Source organism: Pleurodeles waltl, chromosome 9 (genome assembly GCF_031143425.1).
Source record: "Pleurodeles waltl isolate 20211129_DDA chromosome 9, aPleWal1.hap1.20221129, whole genome shotgun sequence".
Lineage (NCBI taxonomy): Eukaryota > Metazoa > Chordata > Amphibia > Caudata > Salamandridae > Pleurodeles > Pleurodeles waltl.
Window position 1 is genome coordinate 678,266,853 of NC_090448.1, and position 19,336 is coordinate 678,286,188.

At 44.9% G+C, this 19,336-nt stretch overlaps 1 protein-coding gene across 2 annotated transcripts in view; it reads left to right on the forward strand.

The window, feature by feature from the left end:
* Window positions 1–19,336, forward strand: part of MARK4 (microtubule affinity regulating kinase 4) — a 691,585-nt gene that overhangs the window by 394,466 nt on the left and 277,783 nt on the right. For both annotated transcript variants that reach the window (XM_069207758.1, XM_069207757.1), the window contains exons 6-7: window positions 15,269–15,339; window positions 16,118–16,174. In XM_069207758.1, coding sequence (XP_069063859.1) covers window positions 15,269–15,339; window positions 16,118–16,174 — 128 coding nt within the window. The remainder of the gene's footprint in view (window positions 1–15,268; window positions 15,340–16,117; window positions 16,175–19,336) is intronic.

The window sequence follows — 19,336 nt, forward strand, 5'->3', positions numbered from 1 at the left end:
ATCTCTCCCCAAACCTTATCTGGATACAATGCCTTTCGGGCTCTAAACTCCTCGTCGTATCTGAACCAACCAAAACCACCATAATCCATTTGAGCCCTTCGTACGATATCCATATAATTAAATAATGCCACACTACTCTCCGAATAACGTTTGCAGTATACACTAGCGTATATCAAAAACGCTGAAGTCCAATTCTCAATCGTAGTAGGTACTCTGGGCCTACGTGCCAGTTCCCATTCTTCCTCCTTGGAACCCTCTTTTGACTGAACGTCCCAATGAAGAAACTTAAAAACATCAATAAATTCACCTTTCCATATTTTGTCCTTCCGAGTCTGAGTGAGATGCGCCCCCAAAGGCATTGACACTCCCATGTTTGACAATTTTTTGTTTCTTATATAACCCCCAGACCCTTCGCCTGCAGAAACAATATCAGAAGCCTGACCATTACCTACCTGACTCAATTCAGACTTACTCAGAGCTTCCCCCGACCCACTACCTACCTGAATTGAAACATCTATACCGCCATCACTCTTATCACATACCACTGTTTGAATTCTCATGTCCGCACCTGTGATTCTTTGCACAGTGTCCAAACCAACATGTGAACATCCCACATTACCTGATTGTCTTCTATGTTTCTCACCTCTAGGTAAATTTCCCGCAAAAAACACCTGTTGATCTCCTCCAACCCAACGATCGCTCTTGACCACCTTCTTATTCGCTTCATGTGCAACAACCAGCGTGCTTCCTTCCTGCACTACCCTCCGATGTTCCTTGTGAATCTCCTCTGCTTCCTCCTCTTCCTCATAATCTAAAAGCTCATCCTCGATAACTTCCTGCTCCACCACAACCGCGCCCCGGCTGGTAGACGGCACTCCTTCAACCAGTGGATAGATTTCCTGGACACCCAAACCAGGACCGGATGCCTCCCCCGATGTCAGGCGAACCGCTCTGGGTTTCGCCCTCTCTTCCAGCCGATGTCCTGAGGGTGCCCCGACCCTCACCGGCAACCTTTGATCACATGCCGGCCGTCCAAGCCGCCTTGTCGTAGACTGCTCCTCACGCCCACCCAAAGCACGAGTGCCATCACACCCAGATTGCGGTGCTCCTAAACCTGGCTGCCAAAAATCCAATCTCACCTGTGCCATACCTGCCTTGCCATTGCCACTTGCCTCACCACCAATAGTGCCCCTCATAACTAACCCACTGCTGTCCACAAATTCAATCTGCTCACCAGCTTCAAAAATATTCTGATTCTCAACCTCCCATTCCTGCACTTTATGTAACATGGGGCTCACTATCCTCTGAATAAACTGCATCAACCTACCATCCCCTGAGCTAAAGGCAAAACTGTCCTGCAGCTACCAGACTCCAAGCCCATCTGTTCACCCTGCCCTTCATCCTCATCAGATATCACAATAATGGCTTCACGATCTCCTACAATGGGCGCCGCCATCTTGTCCTCGCCTCCCAAGGATCTTTCCTTTAAAGCTCTCTCCCCTCGTTCACCATTATATTCCGAGGGGAGTAGAGCTTGTTTTCTTATTCTCCTTGACGCGCGTGTATCAGAACGCACATGCGCTCCTTCCTGTCGCACCCCCAAGCAGCCCACTCCTGTCACTGCACTCTGCCGTACGGCTCCTCTACCTCTGGACGCCACTCTCTGCTGGAACGAGGCGCCCATGCACCTCTCAAACTTCATGCCACCCCGTATAGCCTGCATCTTTCCAGACGGTAAGCCCAATGTAACCTCCTGCGCCTCAACTACCACGCGTTGCGGCGAAATCTTCACTTTACGCCCAGCCACGCTTTTTTGCTTAAACTTCTTAGGGGGATGTACTGGTGAAGAGCATGCCATTACCGCTGCTGCCACGCCCTCGGAGGACACCCTTTTCGGCTGACGCAGACCTACCCACGCTTGTTCCAAAATGCCCTCCCACAATAAATCCTCCCTCCCTTCTTCCTGCAAAACTTGCAAAGCCTGCACCACCTTATTGGGCTTGTCCAGCACTAGAAAAACTAAATGTACCACAAAAACCACCAAAAAACACTGAAACTTACTAATCTAAGGCCCACACAATCGAAACGCCCAAATTAGCGATCCGCCTACTGGCTGTGACAAACGGCCAAAGAGGCCGCCCACACCCTGCCCCTCGTATATATACCCACCCCCTCACACACCCCCAATCTGGTAATTTAACCAATCCCCTACTTCCCCACGGTGGATTCTCCCACTGATGCCCGATAAGCCCGGGGGGAGACTGGGCAAGCCCTTGCTCCCCCCAAGCCCCTAATGCAGTTGTTTAGATCCAAAATAGTACTAAAATATAGGAATCAAATTGTGAAAAGGACTTTTTTGTCATGCAGCAAGTACTGTATAATTTGTGCAGCGTAAGCATCATACTAAAGAGCTGCACAATTTGAGGACTCAACATTGAAGAAGATTAACTGGAAATTGCACAATTTTCTTTCTGAAGCATACCTGCTAATGTGAAATGGTTTTATCTCAAGGTGCTCTTTCATCTTGCTTGCTAACATTTTCCCAGCAACTTGGCCCCAGCTGACCTGCAAAGAAACAGGATATTAAGTGCTCAGATTGAGTGGGCTCCTTGTTTATAAGGCGACTATTACAGCCTCACAACATGATGGGAAAATATGATCAGTACATCATTCAATAAGTGCAAGAAAAAGGTATGCACAACTGTATATAAAAGTCTTTAGGTTTTCTGTCCGAGGCAGGCGCTTCCCCTTTTTTTCTTGGCTTGAAAAGTATGATGACTCTCAAAATAAAATAAGGGAAACCAGGTATTGCTCTTTATAAATGATTCTGATTGATTTTTATGGTGTGCCATACCAAGGTATATGTAGCCTATATTGATTTTTCTTATTCTAGTGATTGCTTGGATAGGGCTACATCTTTATAAAATTGGTATACCTAAGCACCTTTCCCTGTGATGGAACTGCATAAGGGTATTTGGGTGTTTATTTATTTGGACCATGCAAAGTAATATTCTGATCAAATTAAATTTGCCACTGGATTAAAACGAGAAATTGGTACTGGTGAACGCAGATGAGCTCGTTCTTTCTATCTTAACTCCAAAAGCACTTTGTGGCAACCTTGAAACTCTGATTTTCTTACCAAGAAAAATCTAAAAACAAAAACAAATGTGCCCAAAAGTAATATGATGGTCTTTTCTAAGGGATGAGAGGTGTTGAGATTAAATGGTTTTGCATTGACCTCCTTTGGAAATTCTCAAGTACTATAAATACCTATCCTATCTAATAATACTTTTTTGTGGAGTATTTAGTTACAAAGCAGATTTGATGAGAAAAGATGAAATGATTACACGTAGATAAGGTCAGTCACAAAGACAAGACTGTATTGCCACCTCCCAGCTGCAATTCTCTTCCCACATCTAAACAACTACAAGCATTCTAGAGTTTGTGGAAGTGAGCTTGTAAAAGTATTTATAAGAACCAAGGAGGGGAATAGCTTTGAAATATAAACTTAAGAAAAACCACAAAAGGTTTGTCTGTATTTTTAGCCTCAAGTGGAAAGAGAGTATTTGATATTGAAAATAATATAGGAGGCAAAGATCTCACCTCTTCTGCTTCACTGGTGGAATGCCTCGGTTCTCGAAATGTATCCGCTCTCTGTGCTATCAAAAAGCTGGAAAACATTTCTGTCTGTAAGACAGGGAAGTCCATTAAAGGTATCCCGCTGGACCTGGGAATGGCTGTGATAATGTTCAAAGGCTGTGGTCAGATCTTGAAATATCATTTATTTCATGCCTGACATATGTCACTGAGGCATTTGATTTCTATAAAATTGGAAAAGGCTCAGGCTGACTTCTTGGACTGTAGTATTTTATTGAAAATCAGGTTAGATAAAATTAATTTGATAAGATCTGAGTTGCGTGCATTTTCTTTATTAGGAATGCTGATGAAACAGGGGAGTGAGAATGTAAAATGTTGAGGTGGATCTGCCATACTGTATGACTGTTAAACGCTTGCTCTCAATTTGTTCTTCAGACAAAGTTGCACACAATTTTATTTAAGGCTTCCTTGGAAGCAAAGGTACTCAGATTTTATTTGAATTTTAAATCAGAAGTGTTACCCTAGTAGTTGATTTGTTTTTTGGACCAACAATGTAGGGGTACAAAATACTTGTAATTTTTACTGGTAGAGGGACCAAACTCTATCTCATGTTTTGTTTATATGTGTTTCTTTAAAACAGATATTTGTACAAGGAAACATACAATCTGTAAATAAGGTTGCATTTAACCTTTTTATGGTAAATCTGTAAATGTTTGTTCATACCTTTTTTAAATCTTTACTGGAATGTTAAGATCGACAATGTCGTTATTTCGCGTTTCTATCGCACCCTGACACCGGTATTTAGGTGTGCGGCGCGTGATTGTTGTTCTTTGAATATGAGAACCTTAGTTTATGTACTAGGGTGGACTGTTGTTATGGGACTTCATAAGGGAAAGACACGTTGGTCTCTCTTTCTCCTAACAAGGTTTAATAAAGAGACCCACAATGGGGACTTGGGGGGAGCACAGGGCTTGCCCGTCTCCCCCCGGGTTTATCGGGCTGTGGTGGAGCGTTCCACAGACTCGACTAGGGATTGGTTTGGGGAGGGAACTGGGTTGGTGACGTCAGGGGAGGTATAAAGGGCAGGGGCTGGGTGTGGGCGGCCTCTTTGGCCGTTGTCACACCCAGTGGGCGTTTTGGTTTTCGTGCCCTCCCGCCCTCCCTTTTAGCTTATTATATTTTACCTAAGGTTCTTTAATGGGTCTAATTTTTAGGACAATGCCACCATTAGCGTGGTTTTCATTTCTTTCAATAGGTTTGTGTTTTTGTGGAAGACATGTTTTAACAGGGCAGGTCTGTTTTTTGTATTTTGTGTTTGTTTTGATTATAGGTTTAGGGTGAGGTTGCTAATTAGCTTGGGTTAGGAGTTTTTTGAGGGGAGGGGGGGGGTTTATTATGTTATTGCCGCTGATAGTCAGGTCTGGTATCAATTGTATATTTATTATATTGCTGTGGCCTTTCGGGGGGGAAGGGGTAGTTCAGAAAGAGGAGAGGGTAGGGAATTTGCACTGGTCAAGGGTAATTGGAGAAGGTGACTGCAGGTCAGATGGGTTAATGGGGTGGTTGGGTCAAGGTGGGGATGGGACAAAGGGTGGGGCGGTTGGGTCAGTTTAGAGGGAGGGGGAGGGGTTAGGTGATGGTTTTTGTATTAGTGAGGTTTGGGTAGTTTTGTGAGGCTATTATGCCAAGGTTTTATTGCCAGACCTGTTCTATTAAAGCGGCCTTTTACCCCTTACAGTGAGTTTGTGGTCGTTTCATTTTCAGCCCGATATTTATTTCGTGCAGTAATTACTCAACAAATTTGGTGATGAGCTGGTTGTACAAACTCGAACATAGTGCCTATGATTGGAAGGAACTTCCCTGCGCAGATCAGTTTGGAGAAGCTTGGAGGTGCAGGCACGGATGAGAGATGGTGCAGAAAAGAGACCAGCACCCAGGGACAACCCAGAAGTTTGTAAAGCTACAAACACCGAGTTTTCATTACAGGCGGTGCACAGTTGGAAGCGGCATAAGTGTGTGCATCATCACGAAAGCAGTGAACGAGCGCGCTTGAAATCGGAACTGTACTCGCCAAAATTCTTACAGAGAATCTGTGCAGCTGTGGAAAAGGGGAACATGATAAAACCCGCCATTTGGAGAGACATTAGGAGAACTACGGGATCATGCATTCGGGAGGCATATTTGCATAACATGTGTCAAGACGCAATGTGAACGTCATCGTGGTGCAGCCATTTTGGGAGGTGTAGACGGGAGGCAGAAAGAACGTAAACATTTTATGTGTGTTGCATCCAACAGTGCTATGACAGGCATAGTATCAGACTTGACTAATACGCACTCTAACAGTGATACACACACCTGAAATTATTATGTGCGTGCACATTTGTGATACGCACACCAGTAGGTATATACTGTACTAATTTTACAGCGGTATCACGCACACCAGATTATTAGAGTAATTGGTGCCTTTCAGCCTACAAAAGTGACAATGCGCAAGTAACACACATGAGGTTATTTGATAGTTGCGTTCGCACTGGTGATACACACACTAGCAAAAACTTTCTGTGTTAATTTTCAGCAATGACAGGCACACCGTAGTTTATTTTCGGCGGTAACAGGCACATCTGATTATTGCAGTAATAGTACCTTGCCGCTTACCCTAGTGAATGTAATGTTTTAAAAAAAAAAAAAAAACACCATATACACCATTTAAGTGCATACATAGTAAGAATTATTGCTACATATGGGTTAAAGAGTAATTGTTCAGTTATGTGCTTCTCATCGGTTTTCATTGACACGTCCACAACCATTCCTGACCTCTTCAGGTTAACCACTCATTAAGTGGCATGAATGGAAAGAGTGTTTTCTGAATTATATTGACACCTTTGAGGATGAAGAACTGCCATAAATGGGGAAAAAAAGAAAATACTCTTGCACTCATTAGGTCCTCAGGATCTCATTGTATACAATACCGTGGGGGAAAAAAATGCAAAATCCAGATGACACTAAAGTATTTCAGCATGCTTTAGAGGATTTGGATAAATATTACTAAACTCCTGCATGTATTGCAATTGATAGCTATAACGTTTTCATGAGGAAACAAAGCAAATCAGAGCCTGTGGAAGACTCAGCTCTAAAGAGACTTGCCCTTACATGTAGATCTGGATCTTTACATGATTGGCTCATTCGCTACCAGATCATCATGTATGTGAATAACGCACATATACAAGAGAGATTATGGAATATGGGGAGGCCTCATTAGCGGACATGGTTGCAGTAGTCAAAAAAGCTGAAATTGCAAATAAATATGCAAAAGCAGCTGGAACAACGTCAAAGGAATAGTGCAAGGGATTAGTGTGTAAAGTCAAACAGATGGTTAAAAAAGATAGATCAAAAGTTCATTATGACACAAACAAATTTGTGGGTAAAATAAGGAGCAGCAATGCGATAGATGTGGAAGCAAAGACTTCTCAACATATAGCAAGAAATATTCAGCGAGGGACAGAAGATGTAAAGTGTGGCAATAAGGGACATTTTTCAAAAGTGTGTTGGAAAGGGAAGGCTGGATCAACAGTAGCCAGAGTAAAGGAGGACCCTGATCGACTCTAAAGGGTCTGATTTGAAGTCAATCCACAAAGACAATGATTGTGTGCGCGGTATTAAAGGACATGTTGAGGGTAATGAGGTTAATTTGCTTAGTAAGCATTCTAGGTCAAAGCCAGTGTGTGACATGAAGATTGATAGGGTAGAGATTTTGATAGTGGTGGACTCTGGCTCCCTACACTATTGTGGGCAAGTGCGCATTGGAGGAGAAATTTTCAGAAGTTTTAGGGAACATCCTATCAGAACCAGATGTATCCCTTGAAAATTTTACGGGAGTTCCTATTCCCATGATTGGGTTTAGGAAGTTGTCATTGGAGTTCAAGGGAAGAAAAGCAATGTGCAGACTTTATGTGGTGGAAGAAGGAACATTAGTTCTTGGATAGGTGGACCAGAGAGCATTAAAAATTATTTTGGACACCAGCAATGAAGAACAGGTTTTAGTCATAGGTGATTGTGATAAAAAGGGGTTAACTTATAAAGAGGAATCACAGATGTGTTCACAGGAAAGATTGGCACACTTAAGGGGTTTACACACAAAATTGTGTTCAAGAAGAATACTATTCATAAGAAAAAAAAAATCTGTGGATTTTGAGTTAAGTTAACAGTGGGGTTGAGAAATTGTTCCTTGCAGGGGTCGTTGAACCAGTAGATGCCTCTGAGTGATGGAATGTTTTTTGTCGATTGATTTGTCCTCCACTTACCATCTGGTAAACCTCTATGAGGATAGTAATCCATTAACCACCTTCATGAGCCCCTCCAAAGATGCTATCAGTTTCTACACACATTGTTTGGATATGCATCAGCAGCAGCAGTTTTCTAGAAACGAATGCATAAATTGTTGAAGAGCATAAATGGGTTTTGTATTCTTTCAGGACGATAGCTTAGTCATGAGAGGAAATAAGGACCAGCATGGCTGCAGGTTGGGTGAAGTGTTAGAAATACTTCAGGAGAATGGGCTTACAGCTGAATTTAGTAAATGTAAGTTTTAGAGGAAAACATTACACTGCTTAGGACATGAAGTTATGTCAGAAGGAATCAAACCAAAAAAAAGCCTTCTTTGTGCAGTGAAGAAGGCTCCAACAACGACTAATAAAGATAAACTACGGTCTTTTTTTGGCTTGGTGGACTTGTATGCCAAGTTTGTGAACAACTTTTCAGAGGAGACCTATCATTAATGCCAGCTTCTTAAATCAAGGTCAACTTTACTTGGTCTGATAAATTACAATGTGATTTCTATCAAATCAAGGATAACGTTTGTATGGCTCAAAGTTTGCAAGGTTTTGATCCAGCGTTGGATTTCATCTTAACTATTGGTGCAAGCAACAAGGGGATTGGGGCGGTGCTGTCTCAAAGGGGCTCCAGAGGGAGTGAACGTACTGTAAGGGTTTGCATCAAGGTACCTTATTGCCAGTTGAGAAACGATATTCAGTGTTAGAAAAGGAAGCATTGGCTATTTTTGGGGTCTGGAACATTTCAGAAATTTTGTGTGGGGGTACGAAGTAGAAGTATGGTTTGACCATAAACCCCTACTTAAGTTGTTGTCCTCAGAAGGTTTATTTAATGCCGCCCCAAGAATTGCAAAAAATGATGGTACGCTTATTCTGTGGATACAGTTTTTAAGTCTCTTCCAGGAGTTAAGAACAAAGTAGCAGGCTGCCTTAATTGACTACCTTTAGCACTGGAGGAGAGAATCATTGAGGGCAGAGATGAAGTGGGTGTGGTGTGGATAGGGTACTGTTTTCATCTGCTTTTGTGGAACTTTTTTGGCACACTGCTTGCTTGTGTACATTATCTACGTGGCTGCATGCATTTCAGTTGTGTTTGCTTTCATTTCATGCCGTCATGGTTCATGTGAACACACAGCTGACAACTTACACTTCGGGTGTGCGCATCACCGCCATTCACAACAATGCGCTAAAGTGCCTGTGATGCATATTTTCCTCAGAAAATTGTGTACCTCGTGATGAGGTGCACTGGCCAATGGCGGTGCATGCACAGCCACGCTCTGGTCAGTGGTGGCGCATGCACAACCCGAATGCTCAGATGTTTGACTTTGGTGGGTTTGCCCCCACACAGGGCAGGACATTTTTATCCCCTCATTTTTACCCTCCCACCCAAGAGGATGATCTTCAGCAAGGTGCAGAAGTTCCTGCTGACCATGGACTGCCTGGAGCTGGACTCTCTGCGCGTCTTCACTGGCAGGAACACTGTGACTGGCCGGTTGCTGCTGGAGCTGGTAAATGAGGCAAAGGTGGAGCCCATCAAACTCTGTGTCCATGACCTGGCCCGGGTCCACTGGACAGAGTCTCTCAGCACCGGCTCCAGAACTAGAGGGACAAGGTGAGGTAACTGGCGCACCAACAGAGCCTGCTGCAGACAGGTGGGCATCAGTGAGTCTAGCTACTTCTTCAGATAGGAAGCTCGTAGAAATCATTCAGTTTGCAGTGCTATTCTACACAAGTTTAATTATGTGATATAAAGTAAATTGTGCAGTTGGAACTTCTCTTACCCAAAGCACTTAGTGAAAGTGAAACAAGAAGTATTGTATAAGAACAAGTTACTAACTTTACCCTCATTCATCTGTTCATCCTGCTCAAGGCAGGAGGTGGGCAGAGGTTTAAAGTACAGGGAACTTATCGTATTTTGGCATTGGAAGTGCATAGATGTGATTTACTTTGTGGCAGTGTGCTCTTCAATCATCTGTTCATTCTGATACACCCCATGTTTTTTTCTGCTTTTAAGCATGAAGCACTTAAAGGCGATTCCGTTTGAAGCGCTATGATACATGTGCTGTCTGTTCACCCAGACTGGGCTCTTTTTATAGGGAAGCAGTGCGCAGTCCATTTTCTTTCAACTAGGAAGTGCCTACAAGTGATTCAATTCACATGGGAGCACTACATAGCAGGGAAGTTGTCTTTATGTGAGGAGGGGGCCCTGTTGGGGGCCTGTAGCACCAAAGTCATGACAGTGCAGTGAGTCCGTGCAGCACACCTAGAAACGTTCAGCTTCACCTTACTTTTCTTCCATGTGTAAATCTTGCTGTTTTTTTAAATATATTTTATTATCATTGGTTACATGTTTTTTTATCAAAATTAAACAGACAGCTTATTGGATCTGTTTAACATTAATTTCTTTTTGATCTGTGCGCCTTCTACCTTTTCATCGAAAATAACTTTATGCACTCTTTTGACGTAAATGACTAGCACATTTTACTCTGGCCATATCCACTTTAAGTGCCCTGGAGCTGGTTGGTGGAAGCATGTCGCAGGCAGAAACACACATCAGAAATAGGTTTCACTTACATTTATACCAACCAGCACAACTCAACAAAATTATTATGTTTTAAGTCAAACTGTGAAATCTCCCCAGGTTGAAGAAACTGACGAGTAAAACATCTGCACGTCTATTAGATTGAATGACCTGCGTGTTGAGCAGTGCAAAGTGTGGTTCACTTGAGAGGTGTTCTTACGTTTTAAAAGAGAGGGCTGGCAACTACTCAAATATGTTCTGAACTATAATATTCCACCGTCATGCAGCAGTGACCATGGTATCCTAGGGTATTTTTCTTCTGGTCTCATGGGCCACTCTTTCTGCGAATGACATCACAGCGACTTAAAACACAAGCATGTAATGGTAATGACTCCTATTATCTAAGCAGCATTCGTTGTTATCCTACGAGGGCGCTAACCTGACCGCATGCTGTGCCAATTGCATTAACAACCTGTTGTGCTTAGGTGCTCTGATTACAGACTTTTTACCTTGAGAAGGAACCAGCTTTTGCAGGTGTTATCTGCAAAGAGCAAAGTGTGGATTTTGCTCTCCATTTTGTTCTTCTTTCCTATCCTCAACACTTCAGATGTTCCCTAGAGCTGGCTTTCTGATGTTTGGTATAAACAAGTTATAGAACTTGAACAGACTTTCAGTAACTTATATTGCACAACTATTCACCAAGCTACAACTTACAACAAAAAACAGTGTATCATTAATCAAATAGGCGAAACCTAATGTATTTACCAATGCTTGTTTCCGTTACCTTTCTGCTATCTACTTAAACCCATCATTTTTGCTAATATTGATGTTCTTTTTTCCCTTTTCTGTCTCCTTGTATTTATTCATCTTGGATTATTTCTGTTTTTTTTGTTTGTGCTTTTTTGAAGCTCTGCCCTAAATCAATCAATATTTGTAGAGCACGGCTAAGCACCCGTGAGGGTCTCAAGGCGCTGGTGGGGAGGGAGGGGAAGTGGATGGGCCTCATCCGAAGAGCCAGGTTCTTCCTGAAGATGGTGAGCGAAGGGCTGTGTCTGAGGTGCAGGGGGAGGTTGTTCCAGCTCTTTGCTGCAGCATAGGTGAAAGATCATCCTCCACCGGTGGTTTTGCCTATGTGAGGGACGGTGGCCGGGCCATCTGGGCAGAGCAGAGGGATCTGGTGGGGTGTGGAAGGAGACGCGGTGGTTCAGGTAGGCTGGTCTTGCGTTGTGTATGGCCTTGTACGTGTGGGTGAGAAGCTTGAAGGTGATTTGCTTCTCGACCAGTAGCCAGTGGAGGATCCTCAGGTGTTGGGAGATGTGTTCTCGGTGAAGGAGGTCCAGAATGCGTCTGATGGCAGCGTTCTGGATGAGTTGAAGTTTTTTGATGTTCCTAGCTGAGGTGCTGGCGTAGAGGGCGTTGCCGTACTCGAGCTTGCTAGTGACTAAGACATGGGTGACTGTCCTGTGACAGTCTGCTGGAATTCATCTAAAGATCTTCCGAAGTTTGCGGCGTGTGTGCCAGCAGGAGTAGGTGACAGAGTTTATCTGGCAGGTCATGAATAGGGAGGAGTTGAGGATGATTCCTAAGTTGCGGGCGTGCTCGGTCGGTGAGGTGGGGGGGGGGGGTGGCGTGCTGAGGGATGTGGGCCACCAGGAGTCGTCCCAAGCTGAGGTGGCGTTTCCGAAGATGATGAGCTTCGTCTTGTTGGAGTTGAGCTTGAGGCAGCTTTCTCTCATCCAGGTGGCGACGGCTTTCATTCCTGAGTGAATGTGCCTTTTGGCCATGTCCGGGTGTTTGGTGAGGGAAATGCTGAGTTGTGTGTCATCGGCATATGACACGATGTTCATACTGTGGCTTCTGACAATGGCAGCAAGAGGGGCCATGTATGCGTTGAACAGTGTGGACTCAATGACTATCCTTGGGGGACTCCACAGTTGACTCCTGTAGGTCTGGAAGTGTAGGGCGGAAGTCTGACCCTCTGCATCCTCCTGGAGAGTAAGGAGTGGATCCATTCCAGGGCTCCTATGTCGTGGAGTCTGGTGCGCAGAGTGCTGTGGGAGACCGTGTTAAATGCTTCTGAGAGGCCGAGGAGTATGAGTGCTGCGTTGTGGCCTTGGTCTAGGAGTAATCGGATGTCATTGGTGGCTGCCAGGAGTGCTGTCTCAGTGCTGTGATTGCTGCGGAAGCTGGACTGGGAGCTGTCCACAAAGTTGTTTGCCTCGATGAAATTCCGTAGTTGTGCGTTGATTGCTTTCTCCAGTACTTTGGCAGGGTAGGGTAGCAGTGAGATGGTCCGGAAATTTTTCAGTTCTGATGGGTCGGCCGAAGGTTTCTTCAGGAGAGGGTGTATTTCGGTGTGTTTCCAATCCTCGGGGAAGGTGCCCGTGCTGATGGAGAAATTGATTGTGTTACGGAGCTCCGGAGCAACGGTTGCGCTGGCTCTGATGTATATGTGGTGAGGGCCGGGGTCCGAGGGGGCTTCGGAGTGGGTGCTGTTCATGATGTTGACTGTTTCCGCTGTGGTGTGTGAGGACCAGCTGTGGATGGTCTGGGTGGGTTCTGGGGGGGGAGGTGGGTCGGCACAGGTTCTGGTGCCAGGTTTTTCTGGGAGGAAGCTGTCGTAGATGTCCTGGATCTTGTGGTGGAAAAAGGAGGTGAGTTTTTCGCAGAGGTCCTGTGACGGGGGGATGCTAATAGCTTCAGAGGGAGGATCTGTGAACTCGTTGATGAATGTGAAGAGTTTCTTAGGGTTGTGTGCGGAGGAGTTGATGCCCCCTCAGAGTGTGTCCTTCCTTGCGTTCTTGATTTTTCATCAGTGAGTGGCCGTTGCGGCTCTGAATGAGGCGGGGTCTTTGCTTTGCTGGAGTTGCTGTTCCTCCATTTTTTCTCCAAACGTCTGTGGGTATGCTTTGATTCTTGGAGTTCGGTGGTAAACCAGCTGGCTTTCTTAGGTACACATTTAGCTGATGTCAGCCGGAGAGGGGCTAGAGTGTCTACACATTCGTTGAGCCATGCTTGAGATTGCGCACTCTGTGTTGGTGTTTTCAGAGGGGGGAGGGATGGATTTGGGGAGCGATGCGATGATGTGCTTTTTAGTGATTTCATTCCATTTCCTGTGAGGGGGTCCTGGAGGTGCAGGTACGGTGATTGTGAAGTGTATGCAGTGGTGGTCGGTCCAGTCTAGAGTGGAGGTGGTCTCAATGGTGATCCGGTTGCTTGAGGTGAAGATGTGGTCCAGTGTGTGTCCTGTGATGTGTGTGGGTGTGGAAACCAGATGTCTGAGGCTGAGGGTGGTGGCAAGGTTGTCAAGTAGAGCGGTGGTGTTGGGGTCGGTGCAGTCCTTGAGGTGGAAATTCAGGTCGAGGAGGAGGAGGTAGTTGACTGACGCCAGGGCCAGGGGGGTAGCGATGTCTATGATGTCGTCTATGAAAGCTGGGCGGGGGCCGGGTGGCCTGTACACCATGGTGCCGCGGATGGAGGAGTCGTGGTTGGAGTGAACCAGGTAGTGAAGGTGTTCCATGGCGGTGCAGTGTTCTTCTGGGACGGCCTTGACACGTAGTGAGGACTTGTGTACGATGGCGATTCATCTGCCCGGGAAGGAGGGCCGGTCTCTCCTTAGGATGCTGTAACCATCAGAAATGGTGGAGGCGATGTCTGGACCTGAGGTGGGGTTGGTCCAGGTCTCGGTAAGGAAGGCGATGTCCGGTTGGATGGTGTCGATCAGGCCCCAGAGTTCGGTGGTGTGTTTGTGGAGGAAGCGGATGTTCAGGAGCAGGCAGTTGATGGGGTTGTGGAGGTTGTTGGTATCTTTGTGTGCGGAGAGTACCTTCGGTTTGTTGAGGCTTGCGCTGAAGTTGCAGTTGCTGTAGGAGAAAGGGCCGTAGGTGAGATGGTGCAGCAGTTGTTGAGATGCCCAGTGTTGAGGCCGAGGAGGGTCTCGGAGTCGTAAGGGAGGCAGTCAAGGGGTGGTTTAACGGCGATCCAGGGTTCCTGGCACTGGGCGCAGTTCAGGGGTGGACGGGTGCAGACTGGCTTGCCTTTGGCGCATTAAGAAGGGGAGGGAGGGAGGGCGGGCGGGGGAGCGGTCAGCTGGGAGGCGGGGCGGGAAAGGTGCTTTGTGGAGGGGGTTGGGGGACAGAGGAAAGAGAGGAGAAAAGAAAAAGGGATAGAGAAAAACGAGGCATGATAGAAAAAAAGGCAGAACAAACAAGAGTGTAAGAGTGTAAGAGCGACAGAGAGAAAGAAAAAGAAAACGAAATACTTACTTGTGATGGCCACTAGACCACCAGGGATGAGGCACAGGGACTAGCCTGCGGGTAAAGGAGGGCCTCTAACTGAGAGTCAGGAGACTCTCAAGTTGGTCCCAGCAGAGGAAGCAGCAGCAGCCGCCGAAGGATTTGGGGAGAGCACCAGACGCCCTGTGGTGGAGACTATGGATAAAATGCTAATGAGAGCGAAACGGAATGTTAGCAGCCTTGGCCTTTTTCGCTGTTGAGTAAATTCTCGTTCGGGATTTAGATCTGCCACTCTGTTATTCAGAACATTTTCGTCTGTTCCCTAAGTCACTACCCGTCACCTGTGGTACATGCTGCATTAGGTGAGCGGGGCAATATATAAATAGCCAGACATCTATTTTCCCTGTTTCTCTTAAGAAAAGTGTTCATATAGAGGATTTTAAAACAGAGTTCCCCTTTTCTTTCTGCTGCCCGCCTTCCTTTATCCTTCTGTCCTGTTGCTTTGCGCCTTACTTTCCCCCCTGGACTCTTTTATTTCCCCAGGTGCCCCTTCCTGCCAAGCCCTGATGTTCTTGTGTTTATTGCAGGTGAGGTGTTTGACTACCTTGTGTCCCACGGACGAATGAAGGAGAAGGAGGCTCGGGCCAAATTTCGACAGGTGAAAACAATGTTATGGCATCTCTTTCACTTAAATATTATTACGTGCATTTTCTGGTGTACTCAGTGATGATGATCCATCTTTATTTGCAATCCAACTCTGCCTAGTAAACAGGGAACAACATTTTTGCCCATCCAAGCCTCATTTCACAAGACAGAGAAAATCATTGCTTCCCCTCCTGTTTGCACTTCCCATTGAGAACGAGTCACCACTTTCAATTCGAACTGTCCCTCACTATGAACGGCACCACATTTGCTGCTGTGGTCGGCCTCCTTCTCTCATAGTAGACTGGTACGGGAGGGTGATGGGAAAGGGACAGACATGTGTCCTGTGGTCTTTAGCCTGCACTGTTTCTCGTGAAAGGAGGCAGCTGGCTTCTGTATTCTCATTAATTGACCCGCCCTGTCCCAGCATTGATTGCTTTCCCTGCTAATTAATAAAGGATGGGTTGGGACCACTCGTCCATCACAGGGCCTGCCGCATGTCTCCCATCGATCAGGATACAGGCAGGACTGACAGCAAATGAATAACTAATGTTCACTGCAGCCCTCAGCCCAGATACATTAAAGAGAAGGTCCCACTTTCCAGTCATGTTCCTTAACACAGTCTTGCTGGCGTATCTGTTGTCGAGTGTAAAAAATAAATAAATAGGTTTCTTATCCAGTACGTGCTACATTCTTCCAGTTGATGAGGGGAGAGGATTAATGTTAATATTACAAATTCTACCTTATATATCCGATGTGCCTCTACTTCTGACATTTTATACTTGTTTCCCCAGATCGTGTCAGCCGTCCACTATTGCCATCAGAAGAACATCGTGCACAGGGACCTGAAGGTGAGTGAAGTCATGGAACGTTTTGTGGAGTGTGGGCACCCGATATGTACAGAGAAGATACACCGCTTTACAACTCTGTTCATGACTGGGGCGGACCATCCAACCAGTCCAATCTATCTTGGACTGAACTTCAGCTTCTCAATGCAGTCCTCCTGTTTACTCCCGCCTCCTGGCAGTGACCAAGAAATGGAAGCATACTTATGAAATAGTGTGTTGTGTGTACTGTCAGATTGTTCAGATAATCAGATTTCCTGATGATGCCCTGAAAAAAACGCATCTTTTGGCATACACCTTAATGAGGAATCAACTAGTTGTGAAAGTTTCTGTATTTCATTTTGCCAAAAAGTGCTTTCTGTTCCACGATTTGTGCTCATATGAAGGTCCCTCATATTTCTTCAAACACTGGACCATACAAAGATTTTGATGACCTGGAAAACAGAAATTGATCTGATCGATATTTTGATGTTCCCGGATTCTTTGAATGCAACTCTTTGTGGAGTAAAAATCATTCCAGCAGTATTTAACACTCTAACTTAAGGCACACTACTATAGGAGATCAAGCAGAGAAGAACCAATTTAGCTGACAGTCGCTTCCTTGAAAGACCTGGGTTTGCTGATTGCCCCTACAGAAACTTCAGAACTGTAGTCACATCCCACAGTCTAATGTACTGTTACTCCTGAGGCACTAAGGGCCTGACTACGACGATGGTGGATGGGATACTTGTCACAAATGTGACGGATATCCCGTCCACTGTATTATAAGTTCCATCATATCCTCTGGAACTTGTAAAATGCGGGCGGGATATCCATCACGTTTGTGATGAGTATCCCATCCACCATGGTGGTAATAGGGCCCTAAATCTAACTTCTCGGAGCAATCTATATACTAGAAGAATGGTCAGTGTGCAAAAGGCCTGCCAAAATGGCAGATCTAAACGTGTTAAGAATTCTGTTGGCCATCCTGCTCTATGCCAGCTCTGCTGAAAGGATGTAGGACATGAACTGTAACTGCCTGGTTGACATTGAAATCCCATTCCTAACAACACCTAGTGCATTCTTCCATGCAGAATTGTACCATCTGTAGGTACTATCTACCAAGGTTTCATTATGATGGCTCTCTAATGGGAAGTAAACAAAGTTTTTCTTGGGTGGCAAGATTTATGTGGAGACCCAAACATTTCCAAATGGACCCCTTGAATCATCTATAAGATCCATACATCAGGGTGTGCTCAAATGAAAATCTTTGATTAAAACCTGCATTAAAAGTTCCTCTGGCATGTTCTTTGAAGAGCCTGCGTAATTCCTCTGGCTTGTTGGAGAATTTTTTAAAAAACATTCTGATCCTCCCAAAAATTTCCTTACTTATAGCTTTAAACAGCAAGAAAGGGAGGCTGCTGACTGAAGTGCCCAGACAAAACACACCCACCCATGAGTGATCCTTCCAAAAGAAATGATTGAAAGACACTTTCATGGATAGCTGAGTTTTATCCAAGGCATTACAGGTGGTAACAAACTCACCTCACTCTTTGAAAAAAGGTTCCTAAATATGACTACCTCTGCAAAGTGACCATGTTCGGATGAGGAGGAGTCAACTAGCTTCGAGGTAACGAGGTTCCAAAGCATTGTTATCTAAATGCGTTGTTGCGACAGCCTTTCAGCAATGCTTTAAAAAAAAAATTAAATGTTCAACTTTTATAGCAGCTCTTGCCAATCTGACAAGGGCTTAGAGGAAAGCTTTAGCCGGTACCAGAAATGCTTTAGGGACAGTTAGGCATGCAGCGCTACAGATAACCAACAGCAACAATAAGAAAGATGCAATGCAATGTTTAAAAGAATAACAACACCAAGCCACATACATAGTAAGAACAGAGCATGGTACTCGCTTTTGGTTCTGAGCAGCAAGAAAAGACAATGATTATCATAGGAAATATCCACTGTACTTCATTTTGATTGGCCACTGTTTATTGTCATTTTGAGGGTCTTTATGTTAAGGCTCATGGGACATGTTGTCCTCATTTTTATAAACTACTGTTATTTGCTTGGGTCCTGAGTTCAGAAATAGGAAAAGAAGATATAATCCTCACCTTTGGTCTTGTCAGAGGATCCAAGTTTATTTTCGCCTTCCTTGGATGCCAGGTGATAAGATTGGGGTTCAGACACTTTAAGCAGGGGAGTGTTTTGAAACTGTGCATGTGCGCTCTCAGGATGTCTCACACCTACAAGGAAGAGGTTTGTGAGGTGGGATATAATCCAAGGATGGTCACCCACCACAGCTTGAAAAAATTAGGTTCACAGTCATACCAAACCTAGTACCACTTCTAGACTAGTGTTAGAAACTTTGTCGACAGAGGTATGCACCCTGGTCAAGTGCGGACCACAATCCTAGTCAGGGTAAGTCAGATACACACCCTAAATTTACGTTTGCTCACCCTCTGGTAGCTGGGTACAGAGCAGTCAGGCTTAACTTAAGAGGCAATGGGTAATGTATTTTTGCATTACTTAATTACACTAAAACAGTGAAAGACACCACAAAAATACTACACATCAGTTTAGAAACACAAGACCAAAACGCCAAAAATCCAATAAGTAGATGTTGAGATGGGAATTAAAAAAAAAAAATGTGAGAAGAGTGCTTAGAAGTCACTAGCGGTCAAAATGTTACATGAGGTTGTGAGGGACCAGTGCAAACCCAAATTCAGGCTGACCGCGATTCGCTGAAACAGTACCTTTGATGAAGCAAAGCATTGACATTGAGGGCACGATGCGCCAGTCTTTTCAGCAACCAGCTGCAGAACCCCCTTCTAAGGCCCAGGACTGGAGGGGGCACCTCAGGCAAGGGTAGGTCTCACAGGTGGCAGAGTCCAGCAGCACAAGGAGAGTTGCAGGCACCTCCATCAAGCCAATTAATGGCCCATTAAGTCACACCTAATCTTCCATTGTGTGTAACTGTCTAGAGGGAATGCACAAAGCCCAGCTCTCACCGTGTATTCTGCGACATTCAGAGGCACAGAATGGTTAAAGTAAGTAAATAACTTTCTAAAATTGCCATTTTCAGACTTACAGTGTAAAATTCTACTTCACCTTAAGTTGAGAGTTTAAGTTGTGAGTCCAGAGACACCATACTCCAAATTTCTATCTTTTGCCAATTGGAAGTTACATTTA